The sequence below is a fragment of the Engystomops pustulosus genome, chromosome 10, assembly GCF_040894005.1.
Source record: "Engystomops pustulosus chromosome 10, aEngPut4.maternal, whole genome shotgun sequence".
Classification (NCBI taxonomy): Eukaryota; Metazoa; Chordata; class Amphibia; order Anura; family Leptodactylidae; genus Engystomops; species Engystomops pustulosus.
This window is the reverse complement of record NC_092420.1, coordinates 19,144,226-19,160,993: the sequence shown is the minus strand read 5'-3', so window position 1 is coordinate 19,160,993 and position 16,768 is coordinate 19,144,226. Positions and strand designations below refer to the sequence as shown.

At 40.8% G+C, this 16,768-nt stretch overlaps 1 protein-coding gene across 3 annotated transcripts in view; it reads left to right on the top strand.

Moving 5' to 3' along the window:
- The window catches only part of PTPRG (protein tyrosine phosphatase receptor type G), a 360,490-nt gene that overhangs the window by 153,052 nt on the left and 190,670 nt on the right, over positions 1–16,768 (top strand). For all 3 annotated transcript variants that reach the window (XR_011850197.1, XM_072127175.1, XM_072127176.1), the window contains exon 3: positions 12,784–12,963. Coding sequence is in view for 2 of the 3 variants with exons in the window: in XM_072127175.1 (XP_071983276.1) it covers positions 12,784–12,963 (180 nt within the window). In the remaining variant the exon portion in view is untranslated. The remainder of the gene's footprint in view (positions 1–12,783; positions 12,964–16,768) is intronic.

Below are 16,768 nucleotides of genomic sequence, written 5' to 3'. Positions count from 1 at the left end.
AATGTGCTGAATTTGTTTTTGTTAGATAGCCAGTTGTGTAATAACCCTGGTGCGAGAGGAACATTTAACATTCCTTTGTTTTTGTCTTGGTCAAAATTTCTACTTAAAATATACAAGAAAACTGAAAAAGAGCTTCTAGCTCTGGAGGACTGGGGCTTGCTATGCTGCTCATTAACCTTCAGTCGACATACTTCAGTAGACATGTGTAATACTACGTTCCCCCTGTGGTGGTGCTGCAGGGAAAATGAACACCTCTAAGATCATACAGAGATTGGATGGAACCTCTGTAAGAACTTTCAGAAGTTGAACCTGTGATCGTCTGATCATGGGACCCTTCTGATTGAAAAAAAAAATGACTTTGGCGTGAAAAATGTGTGGTTTTGTTGGATTCCTTTTTAATTATTCTGAAAAACAGAGGTTGAAATGGGAAATGGACGGCACAGTCTATGCATATTGGTGGAGGCAGCACACTGGATTAGTGGTAATCACTACAGCCTTGCAGAGCTGGGGTCCTGGGTTCAAATCCCATCCAGGTCAACAGCTACAAAGGGTTTGTATGTTCTCTTCGTGTTTGCGTGGGTTGCCTCCGGGTCCTCCGGTTTCCTCCCGCACTCTAAAACATACTGGTAGGTTGATTAGATTTTGCGCTCCATGGGGACAGGGACCAATTTGGCAAGCTCGTAATCTGTGTGCGCTATATAAATAAAGAATTATTATAAGACCGGGGTACTGCAGATTAGCCCACGTTCATTTGAATAGGTTCTGGATGTTGTATCCCCAATTTCACATTTAGGACCTATTCCTGGGATATTTTTGGAATATTATAAAACTGATTAGTCCCATATATTAAGACGTCTATCCAACTCTAATGACTACAAACATGACAACATGGCGGAATTGTAATCCAATGGTTGTTAATTACTTTTACATTATAATGTTTTCCTATCGGAAGCTTCCTAGGGCTTTGCAGTAATAATCTGAATGTCCATGCGTCGATAATGAGGTCCTTTCAGACTGAACCTTTGCTTCCTAACAGTACGAGTGTTTGAATGGGTCTCTTTCTAGATGTGCGCTCTCATTGTGCTGACTGTGTATCCCATCGGGCGCTTCCATTGTACACCTTCCTCTGCCGGCCTGCCTGATCATTGTTCTCTGTATAATGGAACACTTTGACCAGCGTTTTGTTTTATTGAGGGGAAGGCCTTTTGTTTTAGTGGTGGACTATTCCACATTAGAAGGTATCTGGTGACCTCTAGTAGGAGATCAGTACGGATTAATTCAGTACACATGTCAGGAATGTTACGCCACCTCTGTACTCCCAGGTGCAAGGGTGATATCAAATACTCAAACAATGCACAATGGAAAGGGGGATATTGTTACATTGTGTCCTCAGCTATAGAATGTGGTGGATCAGTGGGTAAATACACAGCCTTGTTGTTAGATTTTGTGAAATTCTTTTCCAGCTAACCTTTGTGGAGTTTCTTTTGAGTGTTCACTGACACATGCTCTGTCAAATTTTTATATTCCTCTCTTACAATTGCTTGTGTAATCATTCTCCGAGAACAGGTTCTGACCCCACCACTCCATCCACTGAAAAATGCTTGGAAATATTTAAAAAACTGTCTATTGCTCACAAAGCGTTCTGTAGCATTCTCATTTCGATGCAGGAGTGCTTTTCTCATCCATTATTGGTCCTCCAAACACTTGCATATACTTTGGTTATCAGATTTGAGGTCCACCCCCATCTACCACCAGGATGAAGGATTGTAAACCAAGCACACTGACATACTGGTGTGCGCCCCCTCTGGAAAGATCTGCTTTTCTTTAAGATTCCCATGGCCTTGTTTTTAAGAAAAACACTTTTAAAAAATATGCAAATGAGCTTGAGGGGCTTCAGACACCATTAACTCCTATGAAGCCTGGAGCCTCTCAGACTCATTTGCATAATTTTAAAAGCATTTAAAAAAAAAAAATCAGTACATAAGAAGCTAAAAGAAAAGCAGATCCTGCTAGAGGGGGTGCACATCAGTATGTCAGTGTGTTTGGTTTACAATCCTTCCTCCTGGTGGTAGATGTCCTTTAAGCTTCCCAGGACACCTACAAAATAGGGACCCAATGTACACCCTCATACAAATTTGTACAAGCCCTTCCCATTTTTTTTTACTTTATTAAATTTCTTACCCTGAAACTTTTAGCCATGTTACAAAACTGACTGCTCCTCCCATTAGGATCATGTATAGGCCTACAGCCAATGCAGTCACACGATCCGCTTCTGTGCTAGATTTTAATTCTGTTGCAATATTGAAGGAGTCTCCATATTTCCAATTTTTGTGTATTTTTACTATATAAACATATATACATAAACATGAGGTTGCGATTCGCGGCCTGTGGCATACCGGAGACAAATTAAACCACTTGTTGAAATGAACAATATACTTCCAAGTACCATTTGCGCAATGTGCTACCAGGAAACCTTATTTTCAATTTCTCTGTTAATTTCCCCGGGGAATTCAATAGCAATTATTACACGTCTGGCCAATATTTGCAAGAATAATTTTAGCTTTCTGTTAATCAATTTCACTATTGCGTTCCCAGCCAATTTTGTCAAATCCTATTCCCGCAATATTCCCAACACTGTAGAATATTGTATTTTTGTTTGATATTGGTAGAGTCAGTGGGGACAATGCTGCAAAACTGAGGCGAAATTCCATTTATGAAGTCGGGAATTAGAATTAACATTTAGACTTGGTGAAACAAAAATTTACATTATTATTATAATTTTCTTTTTTAATATCCTATGTTTATAATTCTTTGTCTCTACAGCACAATGGAAATATGTATTCTGTATTCTATGTCCTTCCCTCTCCTAAAGATATAAATTGGGCTGTGGCCACCAGTATCGGGGCAGGGTGTATTCAGATCAGTCTGGCACACACTCTTCGATCCGTTTTGTATGAACGAGAAATGTTGGGACGGTCATGTGTAGGAGGAGCCCTTAGTGGTGGCAACAGACAAATATTTATTAACCATTTGTCACATTTTTTAGAATATTTACAGTTTGCCCAATGTTTTCATGTTATTTCTATATTTGCCCTGTATTCTTTGGTACCTCTAGTACCTGGTAACGTCATGGTGAGTGACTATCCAAGTCAAGATGGCAATGCCCTCACACCACTGGATTTCGCTGGTGGCAATGAAGATTGAATTGGGACCAGTGGCACCAATCGAGGGTGTTACCGGTGGGTGTTTGCTGCAATATGCAGCAAAACCCCATTTTGCGAGCCCTCTCTATACACCCCTAGCTGACATGTGATGTTTTGGTACATCACACTTCAGTAAGGACAATTTTAGAGTTATCATCTGCCTGTTCCTAAAATGCAACATCCTAATTTTACTTTTTTTTTTAAATATTGGCATACACACCCTGAAATAAGTACAATTCCAGGCACAGGATTTGCACCGATCTCCTCCTTTAAGCCACCTCCACACCAAGTGGGAATGATGGGGGCACGGCCTGCAGTGGAGTGGGTCCTTATAGGTCATTCCTGCCCCACGCTTGTGCATTCAGGCCTGTCCTGTTGTAGAATTGCTCCGCCAGCGCAGTGCAGCCACACATCGGATTTATTGGGAATCTTCAGCCAAATCCTGGAAGGCGGAAGGAAATATCATATGTTGGGGCTCCTATGACTAACAAAGAAATCCTAAAGGTGGGACCTTTATATAGTGTGTGACATGAATTATCTATACTGGATGGTTTCAGGAGGAGAATCATCCTCCTCCTTAACGATAGCCTTATAGGATATGTATTTTCTTTTCCCGGGGTGTCTGTCTGCACCATTCTCATTTGCGGTTATCAGAATCCGGTAAATCATTCGGTCTGTGTCTTGTGCTCGTCAGCAGAAAGTGGATGTTGTGATGCTCCCTGCTCCATGTCATTGAGTAATGATAACGGTAGGAGAACTTAATTTAGACGCGATACAAGAGAAACGGACAGAAAAAAAGCAGGAAATGGGAAAGTCGCCGCGTGATGGTGAAGCACCCGTGGCCCCTTAGCTGGGCGGCTCGTGCGTGATAAATCCTGTGTTTATTTAAGCGTCCGTCCTACCATGAACGCTACACGCGGCACTGTGCATAATACAATCATTTAGCGTTTTGTTTTTTTTTCTGCATCACTAGATCTATTCATGAGATTAAATTATGAATTAAGCTCTGGAGGCCGTGTGTGCGCGGAATCGGATCAATATGATTTGGCTCAGTAACGACTAATTTAATACAGTGCTGCTCGATGATTTGCTTTGCGGGGTGTTATACGTCCTAGTCTGGGCACGAAGGACCTGAAATGCGGACGGAGAAACCTACAAACGATCTATTAACCCTTTCCGGGCCAGGGCCTAGAGACATACAAGTTAGTTATGCATTTAGCATCCATAATTCATTAGGCCGCATCATTCGGCTGCTTTATGGTAGATGCTGGCCTGGCAGAAAGTGATGAATAAAAGAATAAAGTGAATATTTGTCCATCTGTCAGAGATCGGAGGTGAAGGCTTCGGGCTCCAAGGGTTCATCATGGTTTTTCATTGGAAAATCTCAAGGCACCAATGTGGGGAGTTAATGGTAAAGAGCACTAGTTTGCTGGATGGATTGGTCACTATATAAAAAAATATACATACAAATTATTGCATTATGGATAGTACGGATTATGGCAGATGGGCTTTTATAGCTCTGGGTCTATATACTGTCCCTTGGACCAAGCTGGCCCCACACATTAGATATTAAGGCTATTCCTTAATATTGCCCTGTACATATGTAAATGGGTGCACTGGTTACTAGCTACCAGTATCAGGCATGTAGGAACCCAGTTTCCTAATCCTTCTTTCATCTACAATCTGAGGAGAGTCAATGGGCCTCCATTCACATCAGATTATCAGTAGTGGTTCTTGTACCTAATGGATTAACATGGTTTTCTGAAAATTTATATCTTAAAGGGGTTGTCTGCTTTCTTCCAGAAACCGTACCTCATCTGACCGTGGGTAATATGTGATTATACTGAGCTACATTCATTTCTATACAGTTTTGCTGCACTACCGGCACAAACCATGGCCAGCTGTGGTGCTGTTTTTGGAAAAAGGCAGCCATGTTTTTCAACTTCTGGACAACCCTTGGCTCTTTAGTTGGGCGAGTCCAACACTTTGGACCTCTACTACTAAGCTGTTTTCATCTTGTAGCATCTGTTTTGAGCACCACAGTTTCTTAATCATACATTGTATGGAAATGGAGCTCCGAGTAACCATTATTTCTTATTTGTGTGGATGCCCTCTGTGGTAACGTTGATGACATATCTTAATGATTTATACGAGTGAATTTTAGGTTTAAATGTTCTTCTCTAGATTACAAGTACCCTCTGTCATTGTGGAAGATGGAACATACCTGTATATAGTTGCATCCGGCTGTTTTTTTATTTGACCTGTAGAGGCACTGCAGGGAAATTAAAAACTTGCTGCAAGGTTTACTCATAGAGTAGAGACGATTACTGAGGGTCTTGGCTGGAGATCAATAAGTGGCTTGTTTCTAGTGGACTCATCTCGCAGAAAACCTAAAGTCTGGTCTTGGACACAATTACCATTTCCAGCATAGTTAAGCGCCACCGTGTTCTCCTGTTATGGACCTGACGATGGGAATAGATTTTTACATAGTGTGTTGGTTTTCTTAGACTTCAGGCTCTTTAGAACTGATGTAATTATCAGTAATCGTATCAAGCAGCTCATCGCAACCACCTAACTTGAGTGACTCGAGTCGAGCTTTGCGGCACAATTTGATTCCCTCCCTGCTACGTTCAATCAGAGATGTCCTAAGGCACCAAAATGTGACTTTTCATCTTCATTTCTCCACCTCTCTGATTCGTTTTTGTGTACAGCGGCTCTGTACGTGTCAAGGTCATGCTCTCGTAGGTCTAAGGATTTAATCTTTATTGCACTGTGATCTTTTTGAAGGACCTGGACTGCGAAAGTGAGCAGTGGTTGGACTTGTGTGGTAGAGCTCCTGGAGTCTGTTGGAGGATTTACACCCACAATGCTCTTAATGCCCTTTATGCATTATTAATATCCACATTCATAGGAGAGGAATGAAATAATAGAGCTGGAAGAGAATGGGGGTCATTTATTAAGGGCCCGATTCGCGTTTTCCCGACGTGTTACCCGAATATTTCCGTTTTGCGCCGCTTGTACTTAAATTGCCCCGGGATTTTGGCGCACGCGATCGGATTGTGGCGCATCGGCGCTGGCATGCGCGCGACGGAAATCGGGGGGGCGTGGCCGAGCGAAAACCCGACGTATTCGGAAAAACCGCCGCATTTAAAAACCGAAAATGTGTCGCATAAGGACCGCTTACCTTCACCTGGTCCAGCTCGGTGCATTCCGGCGCGATGAGTTTACTTTCAGCGCAGCAGCGCCACCTGGTGGACGGCGGAAGAACTACCTTATTAAATCCCGGCCGGACCCGAATCCAGAGCGGAGAAGCCGCCGCTGGAACGCGAATGGACCGGGTAAGTAAATTTGCCCCAATGTCTCCTACTTATTAATTGATTTCCCTGAAGTCTATAGGACTGGGGGTTAAAGCATTACTCACTTCTGGATATCATTCTACAGTCAGACAAAATTGTAGAATAATGCTCTGTCGAAACTTTTTCAATTAGTTCTTTTCTGTTAGTTCTCAGCCTGTAGGATCCAAATGCTAAAACAATGGTCTACCTTTGTCAATGATCTTTGTTCTATTGTTCCAGGCAAGGGTTGTCTAAGATGGCCATGGGCCTTGGGCTGTACAAACATTTTTACCATTATAAGTCCAATTTTACTAATGGCAATTTTATTACTTGGGGAAAGGAGGGTGGGAGTTGCTTCTGTCCACTCTTAGTTCTGCAGGTTGAGGATCTTTGGAGGACCTTCAAATGTCCTGGAACAATCCTAGTATAAATAGGTGTCTAAAGCATGAGGATTTCATGGCTGGAGGTCCATCTCTTTATTATCTCTATAGGACAGTATGAACTCAGATGGTCAAGTGGCCTTGAGAAGCCTTGGGCCCCAGGAGGCTGCCCAAACCACCTAAATTTTAATCCACTACTGGTTCCAGGTTTTAAAAGCCTAACTTGCCTTTTAAGAAACTTTGTGTAAATCCGTAGCCCATTGTGTGATCATGAGGACTTATGCTGTTCCTTATCGTTGTGTGACTTGTAATCTTCATTTATCAGGAGCTCTTCATTCTGCAGTCCTCTCGGTGCTGGTGGGTGAAACATAGCTGTCAATAACATTTCCACTTTCCATCTCCATACAGCTTTTTTTGTAAGCTGAGTCTCTGAAATCTCTGATTTCCATCTTGCTAGCCAGGATGACAAAGTGTAAAGCAAATTTGGAAGGAAGGAGGTAGTATGAGAAAAGCCAACGTAAAGAAAGAAGTGAGACCCTCACAGAACATGAGAACTGCCCCCCATTCATTGTCTATAGTACTGACTGAGATAGTGGAGTCTAGACTGAGATAGGGCTCTGCCATCTCCATCAATGCTACAGAGATGAACAGAGCAGCAGGGTGCATATGTGACTACCTGCTCTGTTCATTTGGGGTACAAAGGACCCCTATTCTCGTGATCCACGGGGTTCTTACCACTGGAAAACCCATTGGTCAGCAAGTTATCACCTATCTTGTCTCTTGAGTGGACAACTCTTTTTAAGGAAACTATTAACTATAAATTGTATTATCATATTGTGAATGCATGTCTTAATGATTCCATGGTAACAGACTACTAACAAACGCAATGTAGTCAGATAATGCAGTTATTCTACCCTCCATCTTGGTAGAGTGGTTTGGGTTTCTTGTTTTCTTTATAACATGATTCACCCTTGATGTATGCTCTCTTCCTCTCGTGCTGCATGAGACGTGAGATATGGTGGCACAATCTGGATAAAACGAATGTATGTAACGCCAAAATGGAGGTCTACTTTTAGTCATCTTGTATTTCAATCAGCCTGGTCTCTCTTTGAAAGCCGCGTGAGTTAAAAAATAAATTTGTTAAAAGAAAATCATTAACCTTCGTGGCAGCAGCTTATCCTTAATACAGTGGAAGGCGCATTTTAATTTCGGGACCGTCCACACTTTTTATGTGCATTAGTTTCACTTATCTATTTTGATGCCAATGAATTCCATAAATGTGATTTCTGCATTATCTGCTTGAGAGCGTGGCGTGCATTTTTCCATTCGCTAATAAGTGTCAACTGTTCAATTGATTGTTTAGGAATTGTGTGAAAGGCGCATTACATTTAGTTTGGCACATTTGAGTTTGGTAGTTTCTGAAACCGTAAAGTAGTAGAAGACTTTGACTTTAAAATATGACATGAACTTAATGGCACAATTAGATATTTTTTTCTAGGCTGTTTTCCAGTTGCTAAAAAATGATAGGTAATTCAGTACCTAGAGGATTATCTGCTCCTAATTTTAAAGTCTTGGAACTGCTTTTTAGGTCTACAAGATAGCTACAGGTAGTCATAAACACACCTCCTGTTTCACCATTGGCCCAGCTTGCAGCCAAGGAGTGGCATAAACCAATAACAAGATGGGGGCGTGTCTGACTATCCTTGTTAAATTGTAGTCACCAAAAATTGTGCTGATTTAATGGTACTGGGATGAAAAATGGCCAAACCACAAGATCTCAGAAAGGCAAATGGCATCCCCCCCCTAGATCATAAATACCTGATGGATATTAGTCCAAACTTTGGGACTCACACCTATCTGAAGTACTGAGGTCTTCTTACTCCACATGTTCTATCCAAATCTAATGGAACACCTAAAATAGTCATTCTTGGCATTGTAGACTTTAATGGTGCACAAAAACGTTTATTCTAATTTACACGTGTATCTGAACTAAATCTTCAATATTTAACATATCTGTTGCTCTAACAGTAAAAAAAAAAAAATTCTAATTTACTAAAATTAATTGGGAAACGATTAACCCTAATGTGTAGCGTCTTTCATAATAGACTTTTTTTTTCTTTTATTGGATACAATTAATTTTCTGTTTTGTAAGTTAACTTAATAGCCTTGAAATGCTGAATGTTGGGAATGAATTAACATGCTGTTATTTAATTAACTTTTCCCTGTCTTTCATAGGGCTCTTTAGGACATTTATTCAGTGTATATAATACATGCGGGAACTTGATCTCAAAGAAACTCTATTAATTACGCTGCGAGACTGCGGTCTGTTAGTTTTGTAGTTAAACATTACTCTCTAAGTAGTTGGCATATAACCTATAATTCGGAGTGATAAAGGGGTTGTTTGATGATCATAGACGGGCTACTCACAGGATGAGGTGTATACTACTGGTTTGGCACCAAACAGCTGTTTGGCCTAAGCAAAACTCAAGACATGAAACCAAAAACCATTCGCTCCATGCGTTTTGTAGGTGCTGTGTTGGCTCCCTGCCGTTACAGTGTTCATTCACTTCTATTGGAACCATATAATTTGGGACATAGTCTTCGATATGTCCCATGTCTCATATAAATAGAAACAGATCTGTTTTGCAGTGGAAAACCAATCCTAGCAGAACAGATTTGACATGTGACACAGTGGTACCGATGCTGGCCTCTTTGGCATAGAAGGCCTATTCACAGGATGACTTGCTGATGCCCAAACTGGCACCTAACTGCTGTTCAGCCTGACAGGCCACAATGCCAAAAGCAGTTAGATCCATGTTCTGTGCCCTGGCAGGGAGTAGTCACTGCACCCATGGCTTTCATTAATTTTTTGTGGAAGCCATTGCTTTAGTTTCGGTTTCGAGCTTCTACACCGTTCACGTAGACAACCACTTCTGAGTACTATGTGTGTGCTTGGTTTTATAGTGAAAATGGTTCTGTTTCTCTATATGATTATCATGGGAATGATGAACAGTCCGAGCTGTGACACTGAGGTACCACTATTGGCTTGCTTGGTACCTATTCTAAAGGAAACACTAAAAAAGAAAATTGCCCAGTACCAGCAATATTCTGAAACATTTTTTTTTGCATTGGAAGGTGACCAAAATAATGTCTAAAAGGGTAGCCGGTATCATGCCACAGAAAATGGACTTTATGGCATTGTTAGTGGAATCCTTCCATAAACACAAGTCTTTTAGTTTTGCTCTTTTATGAGTTAAAGCCTTCCTTACTGATATAAGATGTACAAACTTGTTGTATTGTAGTATAAAACCTCTTCTGAAAAAAGAAAGCCTCATCTCTCCGCAGCTAATGCTACATACTTCATATTCTCCAGAACATCGTACTGCGGGTGGAAGTGTCCTTCAGATAGCGGGCGCTTCGTCTCTTATGAACTCGTACGCCTTCAACATTACATTCTGTTCTACCGCTCAGGCTACAAGTAATCCATTGTCCTCATACAATATGCCATGTCTCCTTCAAGAGGCTGTCTGACTTCATATCTACGAGGACTAATGTTTACTGTGTTCTGTATACACGGGAGTGGGGCTTTTTTCTTAGAGGTAGCAGCCATGTTTTCTTTTTAAGATCTTTTTAATCTTCTATTTACCGTTGCAGGATCGGTGTAAGGGCCCAATGATTGTACCATCTTATGTTTTACATCTTCTAGACCAACCTGTCTCTTAGGCTCTTTTTGTTCCATTTTGTGTAAAATGAGAGATATCTTACTCTATAGCTCTACCCTTGGATCAGCAGGATGCAAATATAAGCCATCATTACTACCACGAAAAAATGAACCTAAAACGCAGATGAAAATTAGCATGCTTGTGTAAATACAGTTTTAGGTCCATCTGTTTAGACATTAAAGGTTATTTCCAAGTGATAATGATGAAGGATGCAAATGATTATGGCTCAACTGTGTGCAACTCATCCCGTTGATGCCCATAAGAGATGACCTGCCATGTTGCAATTCCAGGCGGGAATAGAACCTACTCAAAAACTTGTGGTGCGTCTGGTCAGCGTTTTCATGGTGCGACAGCCCTGTGAATGTGCACAATACAAATCAGTGGTGCCATGAATTAGGTGCACAGTTATGGTCGTGTGCATGAGGCCTTGGGTCGATGATAGTTGAAGAGTTGATCAGATCTCATTTAGTATTTCCCTGCATTGGGTTTACTGCCATTCCATATGAAACCAAGGTTGATTTCTCTCCAAAATGTTGTCCAAACATGTCCACTTCTAAACAGTGACAAAAAGCTGAGGTTGTGGTTATTTCTGATGTGGTTCACCATATGAATAAGCCATTTTATTGGGATGTATCCAATTTTGGATTTTATTCCAATTCCTTCTGTAGATTAGATGGCGGTTCCTCTTCTCAAACTGTGTTAAGATTATTCCTTCCAAATTTTTTCGACCCAATTAAACAAATGGGAGGCAGAATTTCCAGTGGATAAAACAACAATGATGCAGCCCCATTCATATGCCCATCAGTGGAGGTTCCAGAGGTCTACTTGGATCGTAACGCAAGGAAACATTTTAGTAAAAACCTTTTACATTATATAGAAGAATAAATTATACAAACAACCTCCTACTGTGTCAAGTGGCAATATTGGAGCAAAAATAAAAGAAAAATGTCAGACAACTACAATACATGTTCACTTAATTGGTCTTTTTTGTAAATTCTCTTCTCCCCCGGCGCTAATTAGGAACATTGAATTACAGTAAATTATCTTTTGTACAAGCGTTGTCCTCTCGTGGACTTTCAAGTATCCTCTCTGTATAAACACAGTCTACCAACACTGCGACCAGCCACCGCGCCCTCCCGCTTTCAGTCTATAGTGTTCCCCCACCTCCCCCCTTCCCGACTTTACCTATTCTCTTCCTCGGTAATCTGAAGACACCAGTTCTCGTCGTTATGTGTTGACTTTATATACTTTGAAGTACAGTCTGGAAGGATACAAAGCAGCACATTCACATTGTGTTAACAAACAATACAGCGTGCACTTCCGTTCTTCCCTTCGGCATCCATCAATTTAACTATAAACCGCAGTGTTTTGTCTATAAAACTGTTCTTTTTTTTTGGTATTAATTTGAGATTTAGCAGTTTATGACTTTTATTGAAATCACTAAATAATTTTTTTGATGTGCGGAATTGGTCAACTGTATGACCTGCTTAGGTTTTTCTGTTTTGTGCTTTGAGATTATCATCTTATGCTTACAAAACGGGTTACTCAAGGCCTTATGTAATAGTACAAATAATGATCTTTCGTATGACAATCTTCTCAAGAAGAAACCAGTCCAACACGCTAAGGCCTCTTATCCAGCCATCCATAACTATGTTCTATAAAGGCTAAGAACCCCAAAATGGCTGCCTGTAGATGTCTCTTTTCTTGGTTGAGATATTTTACTTTAGTTTTTTTTTGGCAGACCCATTAACGGGTTGGGCATTGCTGAAAAATGTTGAACTAAATGACGGTTTCATCTTGGAAGAGAACAAATCTACATACTCAGGTTCATTGCTTGGTTTCTAAGATGCCCTATTGCAACTAGCAATCTCCACAAGGAAGGACTGTACCCTCCAAGTCCATCAATCTTGGAGCAATGTATTGACTTTCTATGGATTGCATTGTAAGAAACTTGTCTTGTGGTAGTAATTCATGGTTAAAAAAAGACTTCTGAATAAGCTTGTTTTGATACAACGCCCACAACGTTTTGGGGCAGTTTCTGATATGGTCCAATAATCCCTAATGTTTCCCTCCGTAGGTGAGATTGATACAGCATCTACCATTGTCTTTGCTATATTATAATATTCCTCTTTTATATTTACAGGTGTGTACGGACCTGAGAACTGGGTGCTGACCAGTACGGATTGTAAAGGCTTCCACCAGTCGCCCATAGACATAGTGGATTACACTGCCAGTATAGGAGATGAGTACCAAGAGCTGCTACTGGACGGATTCGAGAACGAGTCTTCTAACAAGACATGGATGAAAAACACCGGCAAAACAGGTGACACTTCACCCAACGATTGAATGAACTTTTACAATGAATAATTGATGGAAAAATTGTGTATATGTGTGAGGCTCACAAGTCATTTATATTTTCTGCTTAGTAAGGTGTTTTGTGGAATAACTACCTGCAGATATGTAATCTTGTATATTTATGGATGGTAGATATAGTTTTCTTAAGAAACTTTAACAATCTGGGCAGTGTTTTGGAAAAAAAATAATTGACTCTAAAGAAATATGGGAAAAATAATTCAAATTATATAAAAAAAAGAATACAATCAATGCATAAAAATCAAATGAATTGATGAAAAAAATATAGAAAATAATACATTCATCAATAAACCGTATAATAAATCCATAAACCTACAATGTTTCCTCCAGAGGCTTCTGTCATGGTGATGCGGTCCCACAGGATTGCTAGAGCTGACGTCATATTCGCTTTGCACGTGATGGCTGAGCCCATTGCTAGCCTCAGGGCCACGTGCCATTCATTCATATGTAATTGCCGAGGAGCAGTGCAGAGAGATGACGACGCCTGGACCAGGATCTCCAGGGACTGGAAATGGTGAAAGGTTTAGGCAAGCTTCTTCTTTAATAACTTGGTACAAAACCGACTTCATGGGCATCTACCACCAGGATAAAAGAACGTATGCAAATGAGCCTGAGGGGCTCCAGGTTCCATTAACACCTATGGGGCATGGAGCCCCACGGGCTCATTTGCATATAGTCCTTCGTCCTGGTGGTCTATGCTCTTTAATATACCCTGTACTTGTTGCAAAATGCAAATAAGAAAAGTTTAGACTTCCCTAAATCCTCATTGGACTGGGCAGTTCCAAACACAGGTCATATGCTTTAACGCTACTCTATTACTCAGCTCCCCAAATGGAGACCATAACAAAAAAGTGACCCCCTTTATCCAGGGTAATGCATTGTAGCAAACTGCAAGAGACATTTGTGCTGTTGCTTGGGAGATTCTGAATGTAGAGTTTTATAAACTTAACACAAATTTTCAGATTCAATCAGATTTTTTTTATTGTTGGGTTAAAATCACCCTGTGACATTATACAAATACGAGCTTTTATTGAGTAAGTTGTAGCGGGGACATTTGCTGATTGCAGTGGAGCACTACACCCCATCCAGCAAAACATAGTGAAGAGAGTCAGCGTAGAAATTGAGATTTTTTTTTCAGTCAAGATTTTACATACAACATTTTTTTTACCATTATGTACAATTGGAGGGTAAATGTCATTGATGGTATGTCACATTTTTCATTAATGGTAGTTTTCTAGGGCCCCAACTATAACACTCATGCCTTGGATTTTCCGCCAGCTCTTCCTTAAAGGGAACCTGACACCATATATTCATTAATAAACCTATTGTCAGGTTCCTATTGCACTCTACTAACTGCTAAATAAATGCATAGTTCCTATCCCCAGAATATGAGCTTTGTAAGCTTACCTGGCACCCTACAAGAAAAAGTAGCAAGTCTCAATGGGCATGTGTTATTCATGCAAAACAATGTTTCTCTCAACTTATGTTTTCCAGCATGTCCCTCATCCCCTCTGCCTTTAGCTGTCAAGCAGGGAGGGGGGATGAGGGAAATGCCTGTAGACATGATCTGAGAGCAACACTGCCCCTTGTGAATACACACGCCTCTTGGGACTCTGCTCCTTCTGAAAGGCTTACAGAGTAAATTTTTTGGGGGATAGAAACCATGCACCTATGTAGCTAAAGCCTGTGTGGGCAAGAGTTCGTATCGTGCAATGGGAACCTGTCATTAGACTTATTAGTGAAAATCTGTTGACTGGTTCCATTTACTTAATGGCCCTGCTTGCAAACATCCATCCATGAAACCATCTCAATCTACCTTGGTAGTTCTCACTCTATTTTAGGGTTTCCACCACCTTTCCATTCCAGAAATATTTGGAGTAATCCTGGCAATTTTGGGCTCTGTTGGCAAATATAAAATAGATAGGTAAATACTATTTAAAATTTTTAAACTGTATTTATTTGAAAAATTTCATTTTTATAATGGAATAAGACCCCAACATAAGGGCATATTTATCAGGGCCTCTGCCCTACGTCAGCACTTGCAATTATTTTGCCCTCTCCACCACCATCATGCCAGTGGGGCGTGAAGAGTGGCGTGGCCGACCGGGTGTGGGCCGGCGGGGGCATTAATGTTCCCGCACCTGCGCACTCGCTGTTGCTAGTGACTTTTCACATGTGAAAAGTAGCTGGCTGCGTAAAATAAACACTGCACAGCATCCTGCCTGATGCATCAAAAGGCTGAAGACTCTTGATGTATTGTGCTGCGAAAATGCAGCGGCGGGGCTATCATATCCCCCATAGTGTCAACAATACAAAAATTGGGTCTGAGACCCATAGGAGAGAGGGGAATGGAGAAGGAGGGGTATAGAAATTAGAGGGGGGGTGGAGACCAGGCCTTTATGTTTACATTCTAACTGATCCCCATACCACTCCCCCTGACAATTAGTGAGTCTTTACTTCCTGGTCCTATCACAAGACACAGGAAGTGACTGTTCAGCAAATGGGTGTCGTCAGGTGTACTGATTGGCTCAGCAGGCATTTCCTGTGTGTCAGTATAGATCAGTAAGCATTAAAATGATAATGGCAGGATGTTTGGGAGATAACTGACTATTTATGTTGTTGTTTTTAACCTATTTGGGCCCATTTTGAGGTTTTTATGAAACAATCTCCTGTCTCCTTTAAATTCATTACAGTGAAGTGATACAAGGAGGTTTACTACTCTGCTCCTCTATTTTCACAGATTGCATTCTTTGTCCATCCACCCCATTATTCACTTCCATCTGCCACATAAATCACGGCTCTCCTATCTGTGAGTAATGGAAAGCCCGAACTTTTATTTAATATACAACTAAACAAAATGATCTGGAGCAAAGCCATTGAGTCTATAAATTCTCTGAAACCACCAAATCCTGTGTTTAATATTCCGGCTCCTTGGCTTGGCAGCCAGACATGGGATCATTCCAAGGCCTTAGACATCGTAACTTGGTCATGATGGAGAGCGTTCTCATTAATGAATGGTATATGGGATGGATATCACTATTTTTACATGGCAGCTTGGGTATAACCATGATAGGGCCTAATAGGATACTTGTAAGTGCTATGCTAGTAGACAGAACACTTCATTGTATGAAAAGAGCGACTTCTTAAAGGAACAACTATTCTTGAGTGGGGCTGGAATGAATACCTTATATACTCGAGTATAAGCCTAGTTTTTCAGCACAAAAAATGTGCTGAAAAACCCAAACTCTGCTTATACTCGAGTCAAAAAAATAAATCAAAACTCACCTTTCCGGTGGCCCCCGTAGATCTTCTGTGTGATCCATCCGCTACAATGGTATTGTTGTGCTGCACAACGGGGGGTTATATACACTGGGGCAGGGCCTATCAGGCTATATACACTGGGGCAGGGGCTGGCAGGCTATATACTGGGGAGGCTATAACCAATGCATTTCCCACCCCCGGCTTATACTCGAGTCAATATATTTTCCCATTTTTTGTGGTAAAATTAGGGGCCTCGGCTTATACTCGGGTCCGCTTATACTGGAGTATATACGGTAGTTCCTATTTAAAAATGAATAAATAAAAAAAATCACCTTTAAAATCACTTCATTACATAAAAAAAAGAAAATCGACATCATCATTTCTGTAATTACCAAAACTATCAAAATGACGGCATTTTACAGATATAGAAAAATGTTTATTTTTTAAAAAATCTATTGCAAAAGTGCTTTTTTTAATGTTAAAAACATGAAATT